At 38.4% G+C, this 23,865-nt stretch overlaps 1 protein-coding gene across 1 annotated transcript; it reads left to right on the top strand.

Moving 5' to 3' along the window:
- The first annotated feature begins 2,183 nt into the window (after positions 1–2,183).
- Positions 2,184–22,174, top strand: sars1 (seryl-tRNA synthetase 1). The gene is made up of 11 exons (XM_083570539.1): positions 2,184–2,738; positions 3,572–3,642; positions 3,878–3,958; positions 6,221–6,379; positions 7,335–7,478; positions 8,301–8,456; positions 16,760–16,981; positions 17,123–17,252; positions 18,424–18,581; positions 20,244–20,373; positions 21,772–22,174. The coding sequence occupies exons 1-11, from the start codon at positions 2,603–2,605 to the stop codon at positions 21,930–21,932; spliced, it is 1,548 nt and encodes a 515-aa protein (XP_083426665.1). The 5' UTR covers positions 2,184–2,602; the 3' UTR covers positions 21,933–22,174.
- The last annotated feature ends 1,691 nt before the right edge of the window (positions 22,175–23,865 follow it).

Below are 23,865 nucleotides of genomic sequence, written 5' to 3'. Positions count from 1 at the left end.
CTAGGCTTCTTATATATTATGAAGCAATTGCCAAAAATTTTAGCCCTTATAACTGCTTTTGATATTGTATTGTAATTCAATTACATTCATTGTTATTTGTATAGCACTTTTAACAATAGACATTGTTAAAGTAGGCATGGATCACTCAGATAATGCGGCACAAGACCAGTGCTTCATACATTAGTAGTAGTATTTTGTAATCAATGTGATATTTATTTGGGAGCCAGCTTCTTCATCTTTTTGCTTCTCTCATTAGGGGTGGCCACAGCGGCTCTAATCCTGTCCATCCTCGTCACTCCCAATAAAAATTTTGGCAACTTCAACTCTGCTACCTTCAGCTCCACCTCATGTCTTTTATTCAGTGCCACTGTCTCTAAACCATATAACATACACCACAGTCCTATAAACTTTCCCTTTCACTTTTGCAGACTCTCTTTTAATCACAAATTACTCCTGCCACTCTTTTACACCACTCCACCCTGCCTGCACTCTTTTCTTCACATCTCTAACACACTTTATACAAAAAAATAAAATAAACTTGACTCTCCATTACTTTGCACTGTTGACCCCAGGTACCTGAACTCCTCCACCTTCACCACCTCTTCTCCCTGCAACCGCACCACTCCAATGCCTTCCCTCTCATTCAAACACATGTAGTCTGTCTTACTTCTACTGACTTTCATTCCCCTTCTCTCCAGCACGTACCTCCACCTCTCCAGGCTCTTCTCAACCTGCTCCCTACTCTCACCACAAATAACAATATCATTAGCAAACATCATAGTCCACGGAGACTCCTGTCTGACCTCGTTCGCTATCCTGTCCATCACCGCTGCAAACAGAAAACGGCTCAGAGCCGATCCTTGATGCAGTCCAACCTTCACCTTGAACCAGTCTGTTGTTCCTACTGCACACTTCACTGCTGTCACACTGTCCTCATACATGTCCTGCACCACCCTCACATACTTTTCTGATACACCTGACTTCCTCATACAGTACCACAACTCCTTTCTCAGCACCTTGTCGTACCATTTCTCTAAATCCATAAACACACAATACAACTCCTTCTGACCTTCTCTATACTTCTCTATCAACATTCTCAAAGCAAATATTGCGTCTGTAATGCTCTTCCTCGGGATGAAACCCTACTGTTGCTCACAGATGGTCACCTCTTCTCTCAGCCTGGCTTCCACTAGTATTTCCCATAACTTCATGGTGTGGCTGATTAACTTTATTCCCCTGAACCAGCACACCCCTTCTCCATTTATTAGGCATCCTCTCACCTTGTTAAACAATCTAGTTAAAAACTACTCCTATCTCACCTAAACATCCCAATGCTTCTACTATTATGTCATCTGGGCCAACCATATTTCCACTGTTCATCTTCTTAATAGCTCTCACTTTCTCCTTAGCTAATTCTATGCACTTCCTGCATCAATATCTCCACATCATCCAACCCTGCTCTGTCTTTCATTTTCTCATTCATCATCTGCTCAAAATCTACCCTCCACATTTTAAGCACACTCTGTTGCAGCACATACTTTCCAGCTCGGTCTATTTGCCTTGCTAACTGTTACACATCCTTTTCTCCTTCCTTTGTGTCCAACTTTTTATACAGCTTATCATATGCCTTTTCCTTGGCTTTTGCCACATGCCTATTTACTAATTGCATCTCCTTGTTCTCTCGCCTACTTTTTTCATCTCTTTTTGCTGATCCTCTAAATTCTGTTTCGCCAACCTCTTTCTCCTTATGTTTTCCTGTACTTCCTCATTCCACCACCACATTTCTTTGTCATCCATTCTTTTTCCAGATATCACACCAAGTATTTTCCTAGCAGTCTCCCTAATTACGGCTGCAGTAGTTGCCAAATCATCCAGTACCACCACCCATCCCCTGTCTGAACTCTTCCCTAAATCTCACGCAACAGTCTTCCTCCTTTAGTTTCCACCATCTTATTCTTTTATTCAGTCCTCACTCTCTTCTTCTTCTTCTTCACCTCCAAATCCCTGTCTGCCACAGGCTGAGTCACAAATAACTTACTTTTTAATATTAGTGCACTATAAAGGCATTTGTTTTTATACCCTAAGAAGTTCGCTTATATAGGATGTAGGGACCTATTTGCGATTCAGCCTAGCGTTTTTTTTAAACATGAGTGACCACGCGCACATGCGCGATGAGTTGCCTGGCGCTGCATTCGCGCTACATTGTAAGTGGTAATTTGCCAGTTGTAACAAGACGGGCATCAATTGTTCACTCCATCAGAGCACGTAACTCAAATAAAAAAAACACTTTGCGATTTTCCAATACAGACCTTTTAGTACTGGTTTGATAAAGTACTCTTAAACATTCAGTTTAATCTGATATTATTGTAACGTAAACAATACCGTCCGTGTAAACCACGCCGAGTCCCTGGGGTCTTGTAAGTTGTATTTGCAAGTTGTAAGGATGTAATTTTCCACTTTGGCCAATCGAATTCACAGTTCACCAAAGCACGTCATAAGACTCATACCTCATAAGCAACGTTACTCAAGAACCCTGGTGCTTCATAAAACAGCATAGAGCTACATAACCCAATACGTCTTCATACAATAGAAGCGCGGGATCATGGTTCTTGATCTAGACCTTTTTCGGACCGACAAAGGCGGCGATCCAGAAATTGTGAGAGAAACGCAACGAAAACGGTTTAAAGATGTGTCCTTGGTGGATAAACTCGTTCAAGCAGATACGGAGTGGAGGAAGTGTGAGTTATTATTTTAATTTACTTGGTTACAAAGGTAGTTGATGTTACGTACCCATATGTCAATCGAGAACTAGTTACCATGTTTTTAGCTACACGATGGTTATTTAGTTCCGTATCGTTTTTAATGCGCATCATAAAAATGACTGCGAATTCATTCTAAATTATTGTTACGTGCTTATAAATAAATAGTAAGATGTTCTGGGTTAGCATGCTAGCCGTTGATTTGGCTATCGATTTATCACGGTCATTCGGCTAGCCTAGTATCAGATATGGAATTTACTTATTTATATATATTTATTCTAATTGCCCAAACAAATGACACTAACCTTTATCGACAATTATAAGTTGTTGATGATAAAAGATAAGTATGTGTTGTGTAGAAAATATAATTGCCTCAGTATGATGATGTAATCACACCTCAAGAAGCAGTCTGATGCAATCCTTCTGAATGAAGGAATTCGGTCTATAGTGTGGTCGTTAATTTGATCTAGTTTTCGTAGATTTTTCTGCTTGTCATTATACGGTTTCAACAGCGATTTCCATTATTCCTTCTTGAATTTGTCACGTCTGTCTACTTTTTAAACGTCTGGAATAGTAAAATCTTTTGACCTCTAAAAGCTATTTTAACACAAATTCAAGTCTTCTTGCACACATCATGTACAAAAAATAGAAAATGTGCAGTATTGCAATTTCTTAAACCAAGTTATTACGAGTCATAGATATGATCAGTACGTTCTTGGTCAAATATCTCAATGATTTATAGTTTGATTGAATGAAAGCCCCATCAAAGGGCTAAACCAGTATGTATCATATCGTTTATCTTCTTCTTCTAGGTCGCTTCATTACTGACAACCTCAACAAAGCAAAGAATTTATGCAGCAAATCTGTTGGTGAGAAAATGAAGGTACAAGTCCCAATGATTGAAGTGTTTTAGTTTAAGAACAATTTCTTTAGCAAAGGTCTTATAATTTGTTCATCTTTGCTCAATTTCTTAACATTTTTATGTTTCTTATAAATGCTTGTGTAAATATTGTTCATGAATGTTGTGATTTGTTGATGAGCCTGGACTCCTTGGTAAGTGTGGACATTGCTGGGAAGCCAGTAACATTTTATTTTATATTTTGTTTTATTGTCAATAGAAGAAGGAGCCAATTGGAGATGATGAAACCCTCCCAGAGGAGGTCCAGAACCTGGAGACACTGACAGCAAACATCTTATCAGTGAGTCTGATTTAGTAATATATCTTATAAATGTTAAGGTGTTCAGTGGTTTTTGAGACGTTGGACCTTCTGATTGGAAAGCTGTGAGTTCAGATCTCAGCACAACCAAGCTACCATGACTGTGCCCTTGAGCAAGATTGTTTAAAATTTTGGAAACACCTAGTCTTTTATGGTTTTTGAGATACATGCATGTTCCTTATGTTTGCCTGCAACAGACTAGGGAAAAGGCAAAAACATGCAAGAATTGGACAATGAATAACTAGAAGAAAATTGTGGTCAGAAGTCCAAAAGTGAAATCTTTGGCTCTTATAGAAGAACTTAGCTAGAGTACAGGAATTAATACTTAATTGAAACCCCATGCTTATTCAATGAACAGACTGTACACTCTAAATTGAAGAGCCAAAAAAAAAGGAAATTGCACACAGCAGCTAGGGAAAATTGTTTAGGGCAGTGGTCCCCCTGGTCATTTGGTACCGGGCCGCACAGAAAGAATACATAACTTACATTATTTTTGTTTTATTAATTATCTGATTCTGAATGATGTTTTATTTTGGAAAATTACCGGATTCTCTCCGCCACATCGGTCTATGACTCTTGATGCATGTCAAGGTGCCTTGGTCATGACTTACCTCCATCTGCACTTTCTTAAAGGGGCTGCTACGGCCGCTAACACATAATACATTACCACTAAATTGGAATCCCCAAGCTTGCAAAATGAACAAAAAAGCAACACAGTGGATTTAGGGTTATTATTATATTTAGAAAATACCAAAAAAAAAAATGTTATGCCGGTCGTATCATTTTACTTTGTTGTATTAATCCGCTGCTATTTATACACCTTCAAGGCCGGTCCGTGAAAATATTGTCTGACATTAAACCGGTCCGTGGTGCAAAAAAGGTTGGGGACCGCTGGTTTAGAGCTTTTATTTTGAAATGCTCTGGGCCAGATTGTACGGTGGCCGAGAAGTGCAAAACACATTAACAAATCCAAAAACAAATCAACAAATCCGGAAACCAATCAACAAATCCGGAAACAAATCAACAAATCCGAAAACAAATTAACAAATCAACAAACTTGCAGAAGAGAAACCATTGGACAGCTTAGTAAAATCTTTAGCATAATCTTCACTGGCCTTAACAGTAAGATCCTCATGCACAGGTGAGGTGGTCCTGTAAATATGACTTATTGAAGAAGGACATTTTTGAGATAATGGTAACTGGGGAAGGCCAAAATAAGTGGAGTTTCCAAATTGAATGGTAATCAAGGCATACAATGTATATAAATGAAGATGATTTTGCTAGTGATTTTTAGATCATCTCGATCATGAGTATGCTCTCAGGTTGATTGTGTTTTTACTGCAATTATTTCTATTTAGCTTTTTCTCATCCATGTTTCTTGGAGTCTTTTTTACATTATATCCAACTTCACTTTACAAAAAGAGAATGACATGAAACATTTGACCACGCTCTGTAAGTGTAATTTCAGAATAAACAGTCACATAGATAACACTATCATGGAATGACCTGCCCAGACACCACTGCCAAACCCTATTGATCTGTTCTGGGATAAAATGGATTGCAGGGTCAGAAAGAAATATCCAAGTAGAGAACCCTTTTGATATGTTTTACAAGAAGCATGGCCAAGTATTTCAGCTGAATGGAGAAATAAACCGTTAATATGCCAAGTATGTGTAAAGCTGTTATTCATGCTAAGGGAGGATTTTTCAATGAAAAGAAGAAAAGTTTTATTTATGTGGTTAAAGTAAAATTTCATACTGTTAAATTACCTAGTTTGTTGAATATAATATGGATTTTTCAGGAAATAACTTTAAATGGTACAAAGGTATATGGGGTAGACTGCTAGAGGTTTAAAAATTTTTTTTTTATAGGTGTACAATAACACAAAACATACCTCCAGGCTGTGTCAGAACTACCTTGGGGGGGGGGGGGGATACAATGCGATAGGATTCATTGAATGGCTAGCACAGTCTCCAGTCTTAAACATATCAAGTTGCTTTGGGATAAAACCGTGTAAACATCAATAAATACTGCAAAAATGTAGTTAGTGAGGTAGTGTATGTACACTTGAAATGTGTTTAAGGTTGTTTATCACTCTAATTGTCCTGTTTAAAGCTTTGCAAGTTTTCATCACTGCTTTTGTTTAAAGGCTTCTCAAGTCTTTAAGTATGTTAAGTGTGCTTTGTACTTTGTTGTATACATTTTTTTTTACTTTTTCTGTTTCTGTATGTTATTCTTTAACAGACACTGAATGTGACTCAGATTAAGAAGGTTCGAATGTTGGTGGATGAAGCAATTCAAAAAAAAGACGAAGAAAGACTGAGGCTGGAAATGGAGCGATTTGAGTCCCTGAGAGAAATCGGCAACCTCCTACACACTTCTGTTCCCATTAGCAATGATGAGGTGAGATTTTGCTTCTTTGTTTTCATTCTTTTCTGTTGTAGCTCTTAAAAATAAGATTTTTCTTATGTACAGTCCCTTTGTTTAACCTTTTTGGTCTTTTTGTTAAAACAATTCATAAAAATGTGATATGCATGCAAATTAAAAGATAATTTTTGTGAAACATATTTTTTATGATACATTTGTTCACCAAAACTGCCAGACACAGGAACAGTTTCTTTCCCCAAGCAATCACCCTCACTAACAACTGACTATAAGTATATTCCCTGCTCATATCTATCTAAGTACCACACAGAACTGTCAGTCATCACATTGTCTGTATATGTTGCACACACTATGGCTGCTATATACTGTACAAAGTTTTATAGTAAACTCTCTATCATACCTGACACACAATATTGTCATTTGCACTACCATGCACTCTCACACTATGTACATTACTGAGCTGTATCCCTATTTATTACCCACACTGTCTATACTGTCTCACATTGTCTGTATTGTCTTGTATAGTCTGTTTTTGTCTTGTCTTGTCTGTTTTGTCATGTATAGGTTTTGTTTATGTCTGTACTTTTGAGTCACTAAAAGCTGGAACCAAATTCCTTGTGTGTGTGTGTCAACACACTTTGGCAATAAACCTGATTCTGATTCTGATATCTTTGTCAAATGTACGTTTGGCACAATTATTGGCACCATTTTAGTCTATACATTATGATGCTTCCCTTTGTCAACAATGTGGCTATTACTTACATGCACACTGTTAGATCACCTTCTAAATCGGGCATACAGTTAATAAAATCTCAAATCCAAAATCTTCATAAATAATGGAGTAGCAGAACATTTCCAATATAATTGTTGACTAATTTATTTTGTACTTATAAAGAAAGCAGAAATCTCTTGATTATTTCCTATAAAATCATTTCAGATTAGTACGTTGTTGATTTCTGTTGCTCTTCATTAGGATGCTGATAATAAAGTTGAGCGCACCTGGGGTGACTGCACAGTGCAGAAGAAGTACTCTCATGTTGATCTGGTTGTCATGGTGGATGGATATGAAGGAGAGAAAGGTGCAGTCATTGCAGGAAGCAGAGGATATTTCTTGAAGGTTGAGTATAAAAATGACACTCATTTATGTATAATTAGCTACATTATGCAGCAGTATTTATTTTGAACATACATGGCAGGTGAGGCTGCCTAGTCTTCTGTAGAAAATGTAGAACCACATTATTTGGTGTTTTCAGACTTTTTCAAATGTATTAATTTAATTAAAAAAACTTGTAAAACTTGATTTTTACATTGAGATAACTACAGTAATCCCCCCGCTTTACCATGGTATGAATGTCACACCCCTGGTTTACTGTGGAATTGCATTTGCCACATAAGTAATTTGTTTTGCAGATAGCACGATAGACCAAAAAACCTATGTTGAAAAAATTACATTTATTAATACAAATATAATTATTAATTATAAAATGAAGTAAAATGTTAACAGTACAGTGATTTATACATAAAATAGCATTTTTGGGGTAGCGTCCTTTAATCTTGGTTTTTCGTTTATCGCGGGCGGTAGTACAGAGTTCAGAGAATGGATTTTGTTGATCTTCAGATTTTGGAAAAGCTACAAAATAAAAATTCTACTGCATTGAAGATTCATAGCAGCACACTAGACTTGCAGAATGTCAACCATCACTGTGACCTTGATTTAGGCTTTATGGCAGAGTGCCATAGAGTAGATTAATGTGGGAGAAAATCGCATTAAGGAATCAGGCTACAAAATAAAACGGGAAAATTAAGGTGCTTATTATATTAATTATTAGTAATGGGGCATAATTTTAAATTTTGTATCATAATGTCTGTTAATATTCAAGTATACTTGCCCTGTATACTAACCATTTGTGTATGATGTTTGTGTTGTCATTTTTATTAGGGACCTCTAGTTTTCCTGGAGCAGGCTTTGATAAATTTCGCCCTACGCATCCTTTACAGCAAGAATTACACACTCCTCTATACACCTTTCTTCATGCGGAAAGAGGTCATGCAAGAGGTTGCACAACTCAGCCAGTTCGATGAGGAACTGTACAAGGTTTTTACCTTACGGTTCTTTTATTGACTAAGGTGAAATTAGGAAGAAAAAAATACAGATTTTAGTCTATAAGAATTGGAAATAAGCTGCTACATTTAAATGTGCTCCATTATTAAAAAGGTAACTGATAAAATTAAGTAAATGCCATTATCATATGATTATAATGTATATTTGCTCTTATTCAGAATTGTCTTAATTCTCTCACAATGGTTTCTTTGTTTTGTTGTTTCTGCTTTTAGTGTTTAAATCAATGCCATATATACAGTATCTCACAAAAGAGAGTACACCCCTCACATTTTAGCAACTATTTTAGTATATCTTCTCAAAGGACAATACTATAGAAATGAAACTTGGATATATTTTAGAGTAGTCAATGTTCAGCTTGTACAGCAGTATAGATTTACTGTCCTCTGAAAATAACTCAACATACAGCTATTATTTTCGAAATACCTCGTGACAAAAAACCTCTAAGGATTTGGGAATTAGAATTGTTGCTCTCCACAAAGATGACCGAGGCTATAAGAAGATTGGTAACACTAAAACTGTTACAGTACGGTGACCAGAGTTGTACAGAGTGGTTTCACTTGGAACAGGCCTCGCAAGGGGCGATAAAAAAAGTTATGTCTTCGTGCTATATTTGAGGTGCAAAAGTTGCTTCAAAAAACAGACATTGCATTAGAGGTTTTAGAATCGGAAGGTCCGCTTGTCAGAGCTCAGACCATACGCCGCACACTGCAACAAGTCGATTTGCATGGCCGTTTTCCCAGAAAGAAGCCTCTTCTGAAGCTAGATCACAAGAAAGCCTGCAAACGGTTTGTTAAAGACAACCTGAACAAGAGCATGAATTACTGGAACCATGTCCTGCATGTGAAGGGGGAGTGGTGGCTCCAGCGGTTAAGGCGCTGGGTTGCCGATCGGAAGGTCTGGGGTTCAAGCCCCGGTATCGCCTAGCTGCCACTCTTGGGCCCTTAAGCAAGGCCCTTAACCCTCTGTGCTCCGGGGGTCCCTTGCGAGGGAAATATCAAGGTCCGTGACATGGGGCCGCCTTCCCGTGGGCTCACCACCTGCAGGAGGGACCGTAAGGGGCGGTGCTGTGAGGATTGGGCGGATTGGACTGCTGCCCCCGTGACCCGAATTACAGATAAGTGGGAGAAAATGAATGAATGAATGAATAAATGTCCTGCATGTATAGCATGTGTGATGGCGCCATGGTGAGGAGCACCAAGAAAAGTTGTCTTGCGTTCTGTCAAGGATGTTGGTGGTAGCATAATTTTCTAAGGCTGCATGAGTGCAGCTGGTACTGGGGAGCTGCGGTTCATTGGGGGGAACATGGATTCCACATCAGGCCAAGGTTTGTCAAGTCAAGTCAAGTCAAGTTTATTTGTATAGCGCTTTTCACAACAGACATTGTCTCAAAGCAGCTTTACAGAAAACAACAGTGAAGGTGAATGGTGTGCGTTTGTCCCTAATGAGCAGCCGTGGCGACAGTGGCAAGGAAAAACTCCCTTAGATGATATGAGGAAGAAACCTTGAGAGGAACCAGACTCAAAGGGGAACCCATCCTCATATGGGTGACATCAAAAGTTTGGTCATAAATCTTTCAACAATACAGAACAATTTGTGATCATCATAGATCCAGCATCAGCTTCTCCATGCCAGGGCCTTTAAACACTCGGCATCTACTTCTCCATGATCATCCATAGGTCCATAATCTTCACGAGGTGGGACGTGACTGGAGCTGGCCAAACCTCAGGAAGCCTCGGGATGGGGAGAGAAAGAGAAGCAGTGGAGAGGAATTAGCGTAGCTGCTGTTCATGATATTAACAGCACAAGTTGATAATGTGCATGTGATCAGATGTTCTGGAGCACAAGGTTGTGATGTGATGTGTGTGATGTGTGTTATGTGTAGGCTTTGCTAAAAAGATATGTTTTTAATCTACACTTAAACTGGGAGAGTGTATCTGAACCCCGAACACTGTCAGGAAGACTATTCCAGAGTTTAGGAGCTAAATGTGAAAATGCTCTACCGCCTTTAGTGGACTTTGCTATTCTAGGAACTACTAGAAGCCCAGAGTTTTGAGATCTCAGGGAGCGTGACGGATTGTAGCGTGTTAAGAGACTGGATAGATACATGGGAGCCAAACCATTTAGTGCTTTATAAGTGAGTAGCAGTAGTTTGTAGTCTATTCGAAACTTAATAGGAAGCCAATGTAGGGACGATAAGATTGGGGTTATATGATCGTATTTTCTTGACCTAGTAAGAACTCTTGCTGCGGCATTCTGAACTAACTGAAGCTTGTTTATTAATGATGCAGGACATCCACCTAGTAATGCATTACAGTAGTCTATTCTAGAGGTCATAAACGCATGGACGAGCTTCTCTGCATCAGATATAGATAACATATTTCTTAGCTTAGAAATATTTCTAAGGTGAAAGAAGGCTGTTTTTGTAACTTGATTGATGTGATTTTTAAAAGATAAGTTGCTGTCTAAAATAACTCCCAGGTCTTTTACCGTTGAACTAGTAGTTACAGAACAACCGTCTAAATGCAGGCTGAGATGCTGGAGCTTCTGTGTACTATTTTTTGGGCCGATGAGCAAAATCTCCGTTTTATCAGAATTTAATAGCAGAAAGTTATGGGTCATCCAATCTCTTATTTCTTCAACACACTCAGTTATGCGAGCTAATTGAGCTGTATCGCCTGGTTTGGATGAAATATATAGCTGGGTATCATCAGCATAACAATGGAAGCTAATTCCATGCCTTCTAATAATATTTCCTAATGGAAGCATGTATATTGTAAAAAGCAGGGGTCCCAGAACTGACCCTTGTGGCACGCCATAATTTACTAGCATTATCCTGGATAGCTCTCCATTTAAATCTACGAAATGGTAACGATTGGACAGGTAGGATTTAAACCAGCTTAATGCCTGTCCCTGAATACCGATGTAATTCTGTAAGCGATCGAGGAGAAGATCATGATCTATAGTGTCGAACGCAGCACTAAGATCTAGTAAAACTAATAGGGAGATGTAGCCTTGGTCTGAAGCTAAAAACAGGTCGTTAGTGATTTTAACTAGAGCAGTTTCTGTGCTATGATGGGGCCTAAAACCTGACTGAAACTCTTCAAAGATATTGTTCTCCTGCAAGTGGTTACATAGCTGGGCAGCGACAATCTTTTCTAAAATCTTAGACATAAATGGGAGATTTGAAATTGGTCTGTAATTCGATAGCGTGTTTGGATCCAGATTAGGTTTTTTAATGAGGGGCTTAATAACTGCTAACTTGAGGGATTTAGGGACATGACCTAACGATAGTGAGGAGTTAATAATATTTAAAAGAGGCTCACCAGCTGTATATAACACTTCCTTCAGTAGTTTAGTGGGAATTGGATCTAACTGACATGTTGTTGATTTAGCTTTCATAATAGCATCATACAGCTCTTCCTGTCCTATACATGTAAAACAGTGTAGTTGTGGGGTTGTAAGTACGATTGTGTCGGGAGATGCTGTCAGAGGTTGAACTGCCACAATTGTTTTTCGAATGTTATCTATTTTTTCAGTGAAGAAATTCATAAAGTCTTCACTACTAAACTGTGATGGAACACATTTTTCAGATCCCTGATTTGTTGTTAATTTAGCGACTGTACTGAAAAGGAACCTGGGATTGTTTTTGTTATTTTCTATGAGTTTGCTCAGGTGTTTAGCTCTAGCAGCTTTTAGCGCCTGTCTGTAGCTAAGCATACTGTCTTTATACGCAATTCTAAATACCTCCAATTTAGTTTTCCTCCATTTTCTCTCCAGATTACGTGTTGTTCTCTTTAGGGCATGTGTATGACTATTATACCAAGGTGCAGGTGCTTGTTCTCGAACCTTTTTTAACCGGATGGGGGCAACAGTGTATAAAGTGCTAGTGAGGATAAGGTCTATGTTGTTCGCCATCTCATCAAGATGATCAGCATTTATGGGTTTAATGTGAAACTGAGATAAATCAGGCAGGTTATTTATGAATCTGTCCTTAGTGGTTGGAATAATAGTCCTACCAGGTCGATAACGTGGTGAAACACGGTTAATCTGCTCTACCGGTAGTGTGTACAGTAGGAGATAATGGTCTGTGATGTCATCACTCTGGGGTAAAATATCTATATCAGTGACGTCTGCTCCGTGGGATATTATTAAGTCTAGTGTGTGGTTAAAACGGTGGGTTTGGTCTGGTGACGTTTTGTTTAACTCCAAAAGAGTTTAGTAAATCGACAAATGATAATCCTAGGGCATCGTTTTCATCATCTACATGAATATTAAAATCTCCTACAAGCAGGTTTGTATGTCCCTTGCTTTAATAATTAAGTAATATCTGTAGCACTCAGCGATTCACGTCTGTCTTGCGCTCCAGACATGAATCACATGAGGGGTAGCTTCTGACCTTGCCCTTGTAAATCGTTTTATTTAATTGCCATTGTTGCTTTTGTGCAGTAGATACATAAGTTTATTTGCTTTTTGTCATTTATTTATAAAAAAAAAAGAAATTTGCTGATTTTTCTGCACGAGTCCTGCAAATTATTTTATTCTCCCGCAACCTGCACACACGAGTGTTTTACTGCCCCTCACCAGCATTCACCCATCAAATCTTGTCCCGTGCCCCACTCGTTTGCGTTGGATTCTACGGTACCCCCTGAGTGCAGATCTCAAGTTTGAAGCTGTTGGTGTATTAACAAGGCCACCCCTGCTTTATCTTGTTAGTCTCCTCTAGAGAGTTCTCTCCAGGGATGCTTAGTTTGATGCCATGCAATCCTAATGACTATTTTAAGTTTTAATGTGTAAAGCGTTCTGGCACTACAGAGGGGAAAAAAAAATGTATAATTAGGCAAACTTCTCCTTGCCTGTTCCTCAATTTCTTTTATATTTTTATTTATTTTATATTTTTAGAGGACAGAAAATATATATAATGCTATATAAGCTGCACATTGACTACTCTTAGATATAGCCAAGTCTCATTTCTGAAGTATTTTTCCAAGAAAAGATATTCTTTAAAATATATATATTAATCGTAATTTCCGGAATATTAACCACACCCAAATATAAGCCACACCCACAAATTTTTACAAAAATTTTTCTTTTGAACATAAATATGCCGCACCTGTCTATAAGCCACAGGTGCCCACATTGAAACTAATGAACTTTACACAGGCTTTAACGATAGACAGTGTCTGTATCTAAACAGTAGCCTACCAAGAAAGTAATTGTTCACTGTCTTCCTCTTTCCTTTCACAACAATTTCTCTCGAGAGTTTTTCTTTTGGCATTGCTGTGCATTTAAAAATCACCATCGGTGGAAGCTTTTCTCCCGATGCCGTGCAGCTCGGAACACCGGTGGAGTGTGTGTTTTTTTTCATGCCCGGTTGTTTTCAGCGTGACGAATGATTCTCCTTTCCTGTTGACAGTCCGAGTGAGCAGCAGGTCAAACGTCAGAGGAACCTCATCCATATTTATGATGTGGTGCGGTCATTGTTTAAGCCGCGGGGTTTAGAGCGTGGGGGAAAAAAAGTAGCGGCTTATAGTCCGGAAAATACTGTGTGTGTGTGTGTGTGTGTGTGTGTGTGTGTGTATATAAATATATATATTTATATTGTGTGTGTGTGTGTGTGTATGTCTCTCTCTCTCTCTCTCTCTATATATATATATATATATATATATATATATATATATATATATATATATATATATATATATATATATATATATATATATATATATATTATATACACACACACACAGTGGTACCTCAACATACGAGTTTAATTCGTTCCGTAACCTTGCTCGTATTTCAAAGCAAATTTCCCCATTGAAATGCCATTAATCTGTTCCAGCCCCCAAAATGCCACCCCAGTTGTTTTTGTTACGTGTTTTTGAATAAGAAAAATTTATTTATAAATGACATATTGTATAAAAACATAAGAGAATGTAAAGAAATAAACTGGTTAAGTATAGTACATATCATTGAAGTACTACACCTGTACTGCTTCGCCAAGTCAATCACTTGCACACCTTGCTTATGTTTTCCTATGATTTCACGCTTTAATTCAATAGACATCATCATCATCTTCTGAGCACTGACCTTTCCACTCACTTTCTTGTGACCCATGGTTATAAAAAGAAATGTAATAAAGTACTGTAAATGTACAAAAAGCACAAAACGCGAGCACAACTTATCAAAGATGCTGAGGCCAGTGTTGCTGATTCATCTCGAGATTCGTCACAACCTTTGTTTGTGTGCGTGTGTATCGAGACGAATCAGCAACACTGACTGAGGCACGGGGCGCACTTGTATCTCAAAAAACTCGTATGTTAGGGCACTTGTATGTCGCGGTACCACTGTGTGTGTGTGTGTGTGTGTGTGTGTGTGTGTGTGTGTGTGTGTGTGTGTGTGTGTGTACAGTACAGACCAAAAGATTGGACACACCTTCTCATTCAAAGAGTTTTCTTTATTTTTTTAATGACTATGAAAATTGTAGATTCACACTGAAGGAATAGAACTATGAATTAACACATGGAATTATATATGAAATTATATACATAACAAAAAAGTGTGAAACAACTGAAAAATGTCATATTCTAGGTTCTTCAAAGTAGCCACCTTTTGCTTTGATTACTGCTTTGCACACTCTTGGCATTCTCTTGATGAGCTTCAAGAGGTAGTCACCTGAAATGGTCTTCCAACAGTCTTGAAGGAGTTCCTAGAGATGCTTAGCACTTGTTGGCCCTTTTGCCTTCACTCTGCGGTCCAGCTCACCCCTAAACCATCTCGATTGGGTTCAGGTCCGGTGACTGTGGAGGCCAGGTCATCTGGCGCAGCACCCCATCACTCTCCTTCTTGGTCAAATAGCCCTTACACAGCCTGGAGGTGTATTTGGGGTCATTGTCCTGTTGAAAAATAAATGATGGTCCAACTAAACGCAAACCGGATGGAATAGCATGCCGCTGCAAGATGCTGTGGTAGCCATGCTGGTTCAGTATGCCTTCAATTTTGAATAAATCCCCAACTGTGTCACCAGCAAAGCACCCCCACACCATCACACGTCCTCCTCCATGCTTCACGGTGGGAACCAGGCATGTAGAGTCCATCCGTTCACCTTTTCTGCGTCGCACAAAGACACGGTGGTTGGAACCAAAGATCTCAAATTTGGACTCATCAGACCAAAGCACAGATTTCCACTGGTCTAATGTCCATTCCTTGTGTTCTTTAGCCCAAACAAGTCTCTTCTGCTTGTTGCCTTTCTTTAGCAGTGGTTTCCTAGCAGATATTCTACCATGAAGGCCTGATTCACACGGTCTCCTCTTAACAGTTGTAGAGATGTGTCTGCTGCTAGAACTCTGTGTGCCATTGACCTGGTCTCTAATCTGAGCTGCTGTTAACCTGCGATTTCTGAGGCTGGTGACTCGGATGAACTTATCCTCCGCAGCAAAGGTGACTCTTGGTCTTCCTTTCCTGGGGCGGTCCGCATGTGAGCCAGTTTCTTTGTAGCGCTTGATGGTTTTTGTGACTGCACTTGGGGACACTTTCAAAGTTTTCCCAATTTTTCGGACTGACTGACCTTCATTTCTTAAAGTAATGATGGTCACTCGTTTTTCTGTACTTAGCTGCTTTTTTCTTGCCATAATACAAATTCTAACAGTCTATTCAGTAGGACTATCAGCTGTGTATCCCCCTGACTTCTGCACAACACAACTGATGGTCCCAACCCCATTTATAAGGCAAGAAATCACACTTATTAAACCTGACAGGGCACACCTGTGAAGTGAAAACCATTTCAGGTGACTACCTCTTGAAGCTCATCAAGAGTGTGCAAAGCAGTAATCAAAGCAAAAGGTGGCTACTTTGAAGAACCTACAATATGACATTTTCAGTTGTTTCACACTTTTCTGTTTCCGCTTCTTCAAGTAGTTGCTGAGAAAGTGAATTAAGTGTATTTTTCTTTTTTAATTATTATTTATATTTTAGTGATGTCAAATGTGAGGTGATTGCACAGGATGATGCGAGCCATTGTGCTATTGTCAGCTAGTGATTATTATTATTTTTTTTTACTTTTTATAGATTAGGATTAGAATAAAGATCTAGAATTTTCTCCTGTGAAATAATCTATGTATATTCTATTCACTCTTAGTGCCCACTTCTAATACCTTTTGTTATTTAAATAAATATGAATTTCAATGCGTATTCTTATCTTCAGTAATTGGATTGAATTTTAAGACGTTTTCTCATTGTTTAGAGTTTCTCAGTTTGTTCAATCAACCCTATCTTTGCAGGTTATTGGGAAGGGCAGTGAGCATTCTGATGATACATCAGTTGATGAGAAGTATTTGATTGCCACTTCAGAACAGCCTATAGCAGCCTTTTTGAGAGATGAGTGGCTTAAGCCAGAGGACTTGCCTATCCGTTATGCTGGCATTTCTACCTGCTTCAGACAGGAAGTGGGTTCCCATGGTCGAGACACCCGTGGCATTTTTAGGGTTCACCAGTTTGAAAAGGTTAGTTTGCTTATCATATGGTTGTTTCTATTTGGGTTGTTGACTGGTACAAATGCACAATTTCCACACTTTAGAAGTAATATTAAAATGTTCTAAATTCTAACTTATATAACTATATCATCTTTGGAAATCCCAACACAGATCGAACAGTTCATCTATGCTTCACCTCATGACAACAAGTCTTGGGAGATGTTTGATGAGATGATCTCAACTGCAGAAGATTTTTACCAGTCTCTGGGATTACCCTACCGCATTGTCAACATTGTCTCTGGTCAGTCTTTGTCTTTTTTTGCTTGGAAATTGAGAGTTGATCTTAACTACTTCTGTAGTGTATCACACGGGCAGTTATATAAAAACTGTAGTTTAGTAGTAATTGTTGTAATTATGTTAAAATTGTCATTTTCAATGGTAACAGTTAATGCTAATTTTAACTCCATTTGTGATAAGCGTACACGCTCAAAAACGAAGGATTGAGATGCAGCCAACAAGTTCTCAATGAACGGCTTTATTTAACCAAGTGCATATTTTCACATTTTACTTTCACTTTTACACATGCTTGCACCCACACTGCTTAGTGTGCTGTCTCTCTCATAAGCAGCTGTGATCCCGTGTCTTTTTATACTTATGTCACTCAATGAAAGACGGTATGTGTAAAAGCCTTGCTCTTTGATTTTGATAGCTACACTCTTCATTCACTGAATATGGCACAGCCATACCCCCTCCTCCACAACATTCAGTATATTTACTTTATGGTACAATTTTGTAAATACACTATGGTCTGATGCTGTTGCTATCGATTATTTTAGTAATCAAGCGTTCTACCAATTATTCCTTTTATCCCAATTATTATTATTATTATTATAAGTATTTTTAATAATAAAATGCACTGTGTTTTCTATAAGTTTTAGTTAGAAATTATCCCAAACTTTGGAAACTTCCTCTTTCTTTCTTTGGCCTCAATCCTATGGAAGCCAGTTTCCGCCACATAAAAAAAAAAAAAAAAAAAGTTAATTCTGAGTTCCAGACCACTGGTAACCATGTGTTGGCCTGAATTTTGAAGCTGTTGGTGTGTGAATGAGGCCCCCCTCTGCTTCACTTTTCTTGTTCCGTCTTCTCCAGAGCTGATTGTTAGATCTCTAAATTAGGCAGACTGTTTATTTAATGTGGTGGGCTTCTAAATCTAAATTTACCTGTTCATTCTGCAGTGTCTTCTGTGTTCACTGTCCAGAGCGTGCCAGAGTTTAGAGGGTGGGGCGTGAGTAATAATAGTCCTTGGGTAACGCAGTGCTCTCTGTGTTGTTAAATGGACTAAACGAAGCATATTCGCTTATTAATATAAATATTTGTAATCGAATTACTTTAGTTACTTGAGGAATTGTTACAGCCCAACTGTGGTCTATATTGTGGTTTTGTAAGCAAAAGTCCTTTGGACTTTTTTGTAGGTTCTTTAAACCATGCAGCCAGTAAGAAGCTGGACTTGGAGGCCTGGTTTCCAGGATCTCAGGCTTTTAGGGAACTGGTATCCTGCTCCAACTGCACAGACTATCAAGCTCGCCGCTTACGTATACGCTATGGCCAGACGAAGAAGATGATGGACAAGGTATGGCTTCTTTTCCTAGAGGCAAATTGCCCCTTAAAATAGTGTAGTACTGAAATGTATTTGCAGGTAAAGTATTAAACAATCGTAATTTAAAATTTAATCAATTTTTATTTGTATAGTGCTTTTAATAATGGACATTGTCTCAAAGCAGCTTTACACATAATGTGGTAATAAAGAATTAATACGATTGTTCTTTGAGTGTATGTTTGTCCCTAATGAGCAACTGTGGCTTTGAAAATCTCCCTGAAATGGCATAAGGTAGAAAGAAACCTTGAGAGGAACCAGGTTCGAGGGAACCTATTCTAATCTGGGCGGCACCAAATGCCTCCTTCATTACAGTTAAATTAAACGATGTTGAGGTGTGCAGTGATGATCAAATGCAACCTGTAGTGCTGAGTCAGCATAGCAGACTGTTAAGATTAAGAACAGTCCAAATCCATCCTCAAAGCTCCTGTTACTCTGTAATTTCATGGATCCCTAGGCTGTTAATGTGAAATCATTCCCAGCTGCACAGAGAGGCCTCCAATTGAATATAACACCTTCCAGAGGCAGGCTGGGAAAAAGTGGGCAGCACCGAGGAGAAGAGTGGTGCAGGAACATGGGTCACTAGTGCCTCAGGAGCATATATATGTATATATATATATGAGAGAGATATATGACTGGGAGAAAAAGATCATTTTTTATATATATATATTTATATATATATTTTTTTAAAGTTAAGGACACTGTGCAGTTGGAGACTCCGGTAGCATCACTGTCAACAAACCTAAAAGTGAACACATTAAAGAGTTAGAGTGGGGGATCGACAACATACAAATATCCCAGTTTAATAAACACACTGTATCCATGATCCCTCTAGATTTGCTCTTTTACCTACTGTTAGAAAAACCTACTGATAAAAGGCTTTGACTAAATAAGTATGTTTTTAGCCTCAGCTTCAACACTGAGACTGTGTCTGAGTCCGGAAAATGGGGTGTACGATATATATTGTTAATCAAATCAGATTCATGCATGTGCACTTTTAGAGTGCGTTCTTTTACTGCATGATTCAGTATATTAAAATGCATTTAAAATGATTGCAAAATTCAAGATATGCATACAGAAAATGTGTACATTTTATATGATTTTTATATAGTTAATATCGCACGAAAAGTGCCATTTTTCTTCTGTTATTTTATTCTGATTACAAATGTTCACTAAACAAGAAACTGTGTCTCTGAGCAATAGTGTGTAATTCACTGCGACTGACCCGAATCATTTAAACGGGTGATTCATTCAATTGCAATTACTTTTATTAAACAGTGACTTACTGGCAGTTATAGTTTCACATTTAAAGTATTTTTGCATTGTGAAAATTATTTTAATCAATACTGATTTAATTAGCTTTGTAACAGTCAAAATTTCTTATTATTCTGATTGATTGATCAAATGTAAGCATTTAATCCATCACTGCTATGAACTAACCACCACACCAAATATTAAAAATCCAAATTATTTTAGGAGTCAGCTGTCCACATTAGTCCTTAAGGTACCAGCATAATAACACCCTTAGCAAAATATTGTCCAAATATCTTTATTGATAAAATACAAAACAACATTTAGAGAATGTTTTTGTCAATATCATGCAAACCCAATTAAAACTTTTTTTATTTTTTTGGCAAGGTTGAGTTTGTGCACATGCTCAATGCAACCATGTGTGCTACTACTCGTGTAATATGTGCTATTCTGGAAAACTACCAGACTACAGAGGGCATAATCGTTCCAGAGCCACTAAGGGAGTTCATGCCTCCAGGTAATCATATTTATACATTTTAATCTATGTCAATGTTTTAAGTGAATTTTATTATATTAACTGATTATTGGCCTTTTTAGATTTAGTGATCAATATTACTCAAAGCAACTTATGAATTTGATGGCTGCAGCACATTTCAAAATGTTGGGACCATGTTAAAAGAAAAGGGTAAGCAAGGGAGCAGTAAAAAGTCTATATAGGTCAGAGCTGAGGGGACAAGTTGCTTGAGTTTTGGGAGATGAATCTTGTCCCATTCGTGTTTTGATACAGGATTTTTAATTTCATGGAAAATAAATGTTTTAGGTACAGTATGCAATTTAGCATTGTCTTGCTGAAATATCCAAAGACTTCCCTGAAAATGACATCATGCTGGAATTATTTGTTGCTTTAAAACCTGTATATACCCTTCATCATTGCCTTTTCAGATGATCATAGCTGCCCAGTCCATAGACATGTAGGCTTTTGAATTCAACGATGATAATACACTAAATGGTTCCTCTCCTCTAGTCTGGAGGACACAGCATTCACGGGTTCCAAAAAATCTTTTTTATACTAATGTTGGTATTTGTCATAAACAGCATGTAAACAGTATAATATGATTTAAATAATAAATAAATGGTGGTGGAATGCTTTGAGATAAGTAATGTGTGTGTTGAGTTCAGGTTGTACAGTTCAGTAACACACAGTTGAGTACTTCAGTTATGTGTGTTGAGGAGCCTAATGGCTTGCAAGAAAAAGCTTGCATAGTCTGGATGTAACGACCCGAATGCTTCGGAACCACTTTTCTGATGGCAGGAGGGTGAAGAGTGTGTGGGGTTGTCCATGTTCATGTTTACATTTGGCTGCTTCTTTGCATTATAGGACTTTAACCTGGATTTGTGGATGGCATAGCAAACTTTTACACTCAGGTTTTAAACCCATACAGTCATTTCCATAACTGGTTCATGCCTGTTATAACACAATGCTGTGTGAGGGCCATTTTCACCCTTGTCTCTTGCACACAGATTTCTCCCGTTTCTTGGAATCTTTAGATTTTTTTAGTATTGATGTACTGCGGATGATGAAATATTCAGTCTTTGCAATGTTATGTTTCTTTTAAGTAATACTTGCTTTTCCAGCCTTTTTTTGCCCCTGTCCCAATAAGGCCTGTTGCAACCATCAAATTAAGTTACCGCATTTTTTTTCTTAAAATTTTGTTACGCATTTTGTGTATTCTATGTTCTAATATGAATAAAATATGGGTACAATATTTGCAAATAATTTAATTCAGTTTGCAATTTAAATGCACTCAATGTTTTTAAGATTTCAGCATGAAATTAAAATAAAATGATAAATTATATATAGCTGCATGTAACATTTTTATGCTTTTGTGTTTCTTTTTTTGTGTTTCTAATGTAGACTTATCTGAAATAATCAAGTTTGTGAAGGCAGCTCCTATTGACCTAGATTTGTCAAAGAAGCAGAAGAAACAACAAGAGGGAGGGAAGAAAAAGAAGCAGCAAACCACTGCCACTGAGCTGCAAAACAAAGTAGAGAGCATGTCAGTGAATGACTCTTAAAAAATGTTGTCCTTCAGCTTTTGCTATTCATTATATCTCATTTAATCTTCTATTTCATCAGATTAGGCTGTTATAATATTTCCTGCCACCTCTACCCCCCTTCTTTTGGGTGGTAGTCATGCATGTAATACATTATGAACAGTGTTTTGAATTATGAATCACTGGTGACTTGCTGTAGATGTCAGCAGAACTTGCTTAAGATGCAAATGTGGAGGCACATCAAATAAATGAATGACATAATGTGTAATTAATTTTTTATTATATTGCACTTTGAATGTGGTGCACATTTCACAAAACTGACTGGATCGTCCTTAAACATCACAATGGCATTAACAACAGAATGTAACCTAAGAATAAAACACTAACGACTGACTGAGTTTGGTCAGTTGGCTGTTACGGTCTGAATAGGCCTACAGTATCCTGCAAACACTATGGACCTTCTCACCACTGTGGGGCCACAGCTCATGGTCAGTCACATTCGTCATAATAAATAATTTATATGAAGTAAATATTAAGTAGGTAAGTGATATTTGTTGTAAAACAACAATTAAACAAAAGTTTGAAAGATAAGTCATATCTGCAGCTACAATAGACCCACCTTAATTTGCCTACTACTACCAATATTTATCTACTAGTGATGCAATTTCCAGTGTACTACACATTCTCCCCAGTCCCTATGAGAATGCTGTTTGTAGGTAAAACATTCAGTTCCAACAGTTCACTCAAAACAGGTAATTAAACTCGGAGTTGAGTCTAAATTAGCTTTAATGTAACTGGACCGCCATTTCTGGAGAACACAAGCTTTCTTAAACTGTGTGCCTTGCAACTGTCTAAATAGCATGTTAAGCATGCAAATTTTGCTGGCTTGTGTTAACAAAAAAAAAATAAATTGCATTAATGATACACTGATAGGGGAGTGGTGGCTCCAGCGGTTAAGGCGCTGGGTTACCGATCGGAAGGTCGGGGGTTCAAGCCCCGGTATCGCCAAGCTGCCACTCTTGGGCCCTTGAGCAAGGCCCTTAACCCTCTATGCTCCAGGGGACCCTTACGAGCAAAATAAACCAAGGACTTTGACGTCGGAGCGACGTGGGGCCACCTTTCCGTGGGCTCACCACCTGCAGGAGGGACCGTAAGGGACCGGTGCTGAGAGGATTGGGCAGCAGTCGAAGGCGGGGGCCTTGACAGCCCGATCACTGGACACGAAGTGTCTGGGGAATCTGCTTAGACTGCTGCCCCCGTGACCCGAATTAACGAATAAAGCGGGAGAAGATGGATGAATGATGAATGATAGTACATTCCTGAAAGATTCAATTCGGGGACAAGGTTGTATTGAGGCACCGATCTGGAGAAGGGTACAGAAAAATGTCTGCAGCATTGTTTTGAGCACAGTGGCCTCCATCATTTGTAAATGGAAGAAGTTTGGAACTACCAGGACTCTTCCTGGAGCGGGCCGCCCGGCCAAACTGAGCGATCGAGAGAGAAGGGCCTTATTCAGGAAGGTGATCAAAAACCCAATGGTCACTCTGAAAGAGCTTCATCGTTTCTTTGTCGAGAAAGGAGAACCTTCTCTGCAGCACTCCAACAATCAGGCCTTTATGGTAGAGTGGCCAAATAGCAGCCACTCCTCAGTAAAATGCACACTGGACTTGGACTCTCAGACCATGGGAAACATGAACTCTTTGGCCTGAATGCCAAATGTAATGTCTGGCACTGATCATCATCTGGCCAATAGTATCCTTACAGTAAAGCATGGTAAAGCATGGTCACTTCCATTGCTATTGACTCTAGTCTTTACTTTGAGGCTCACATGAATAATATTACCAGGATCACCTTCTTTCAACTTAGAACTATTGCTAAATTTTGAAGTGTAGTTACAGGATGCAGCAAAACTGGTTCATGCTTTTGTTACATATAGAATAGACTACTGTTTAAT

The sequence above is a fragment of the Silurus aristotelis genome (assembly GCF_946808225.1).
Source record: "Silurus aristotelis genome assembly, chromosome: 19".
Lineage (NCBI taxonomy): Eukaryota > Metazoa > Chordata > Actinopteri > Siluriformes > Siluridae > Silurus > Silurus aristotelis.
Note: the sequence above shows the minus strand (reverse complement) of the source record. Positions and strands in the feature narration are given on the sequence as shown.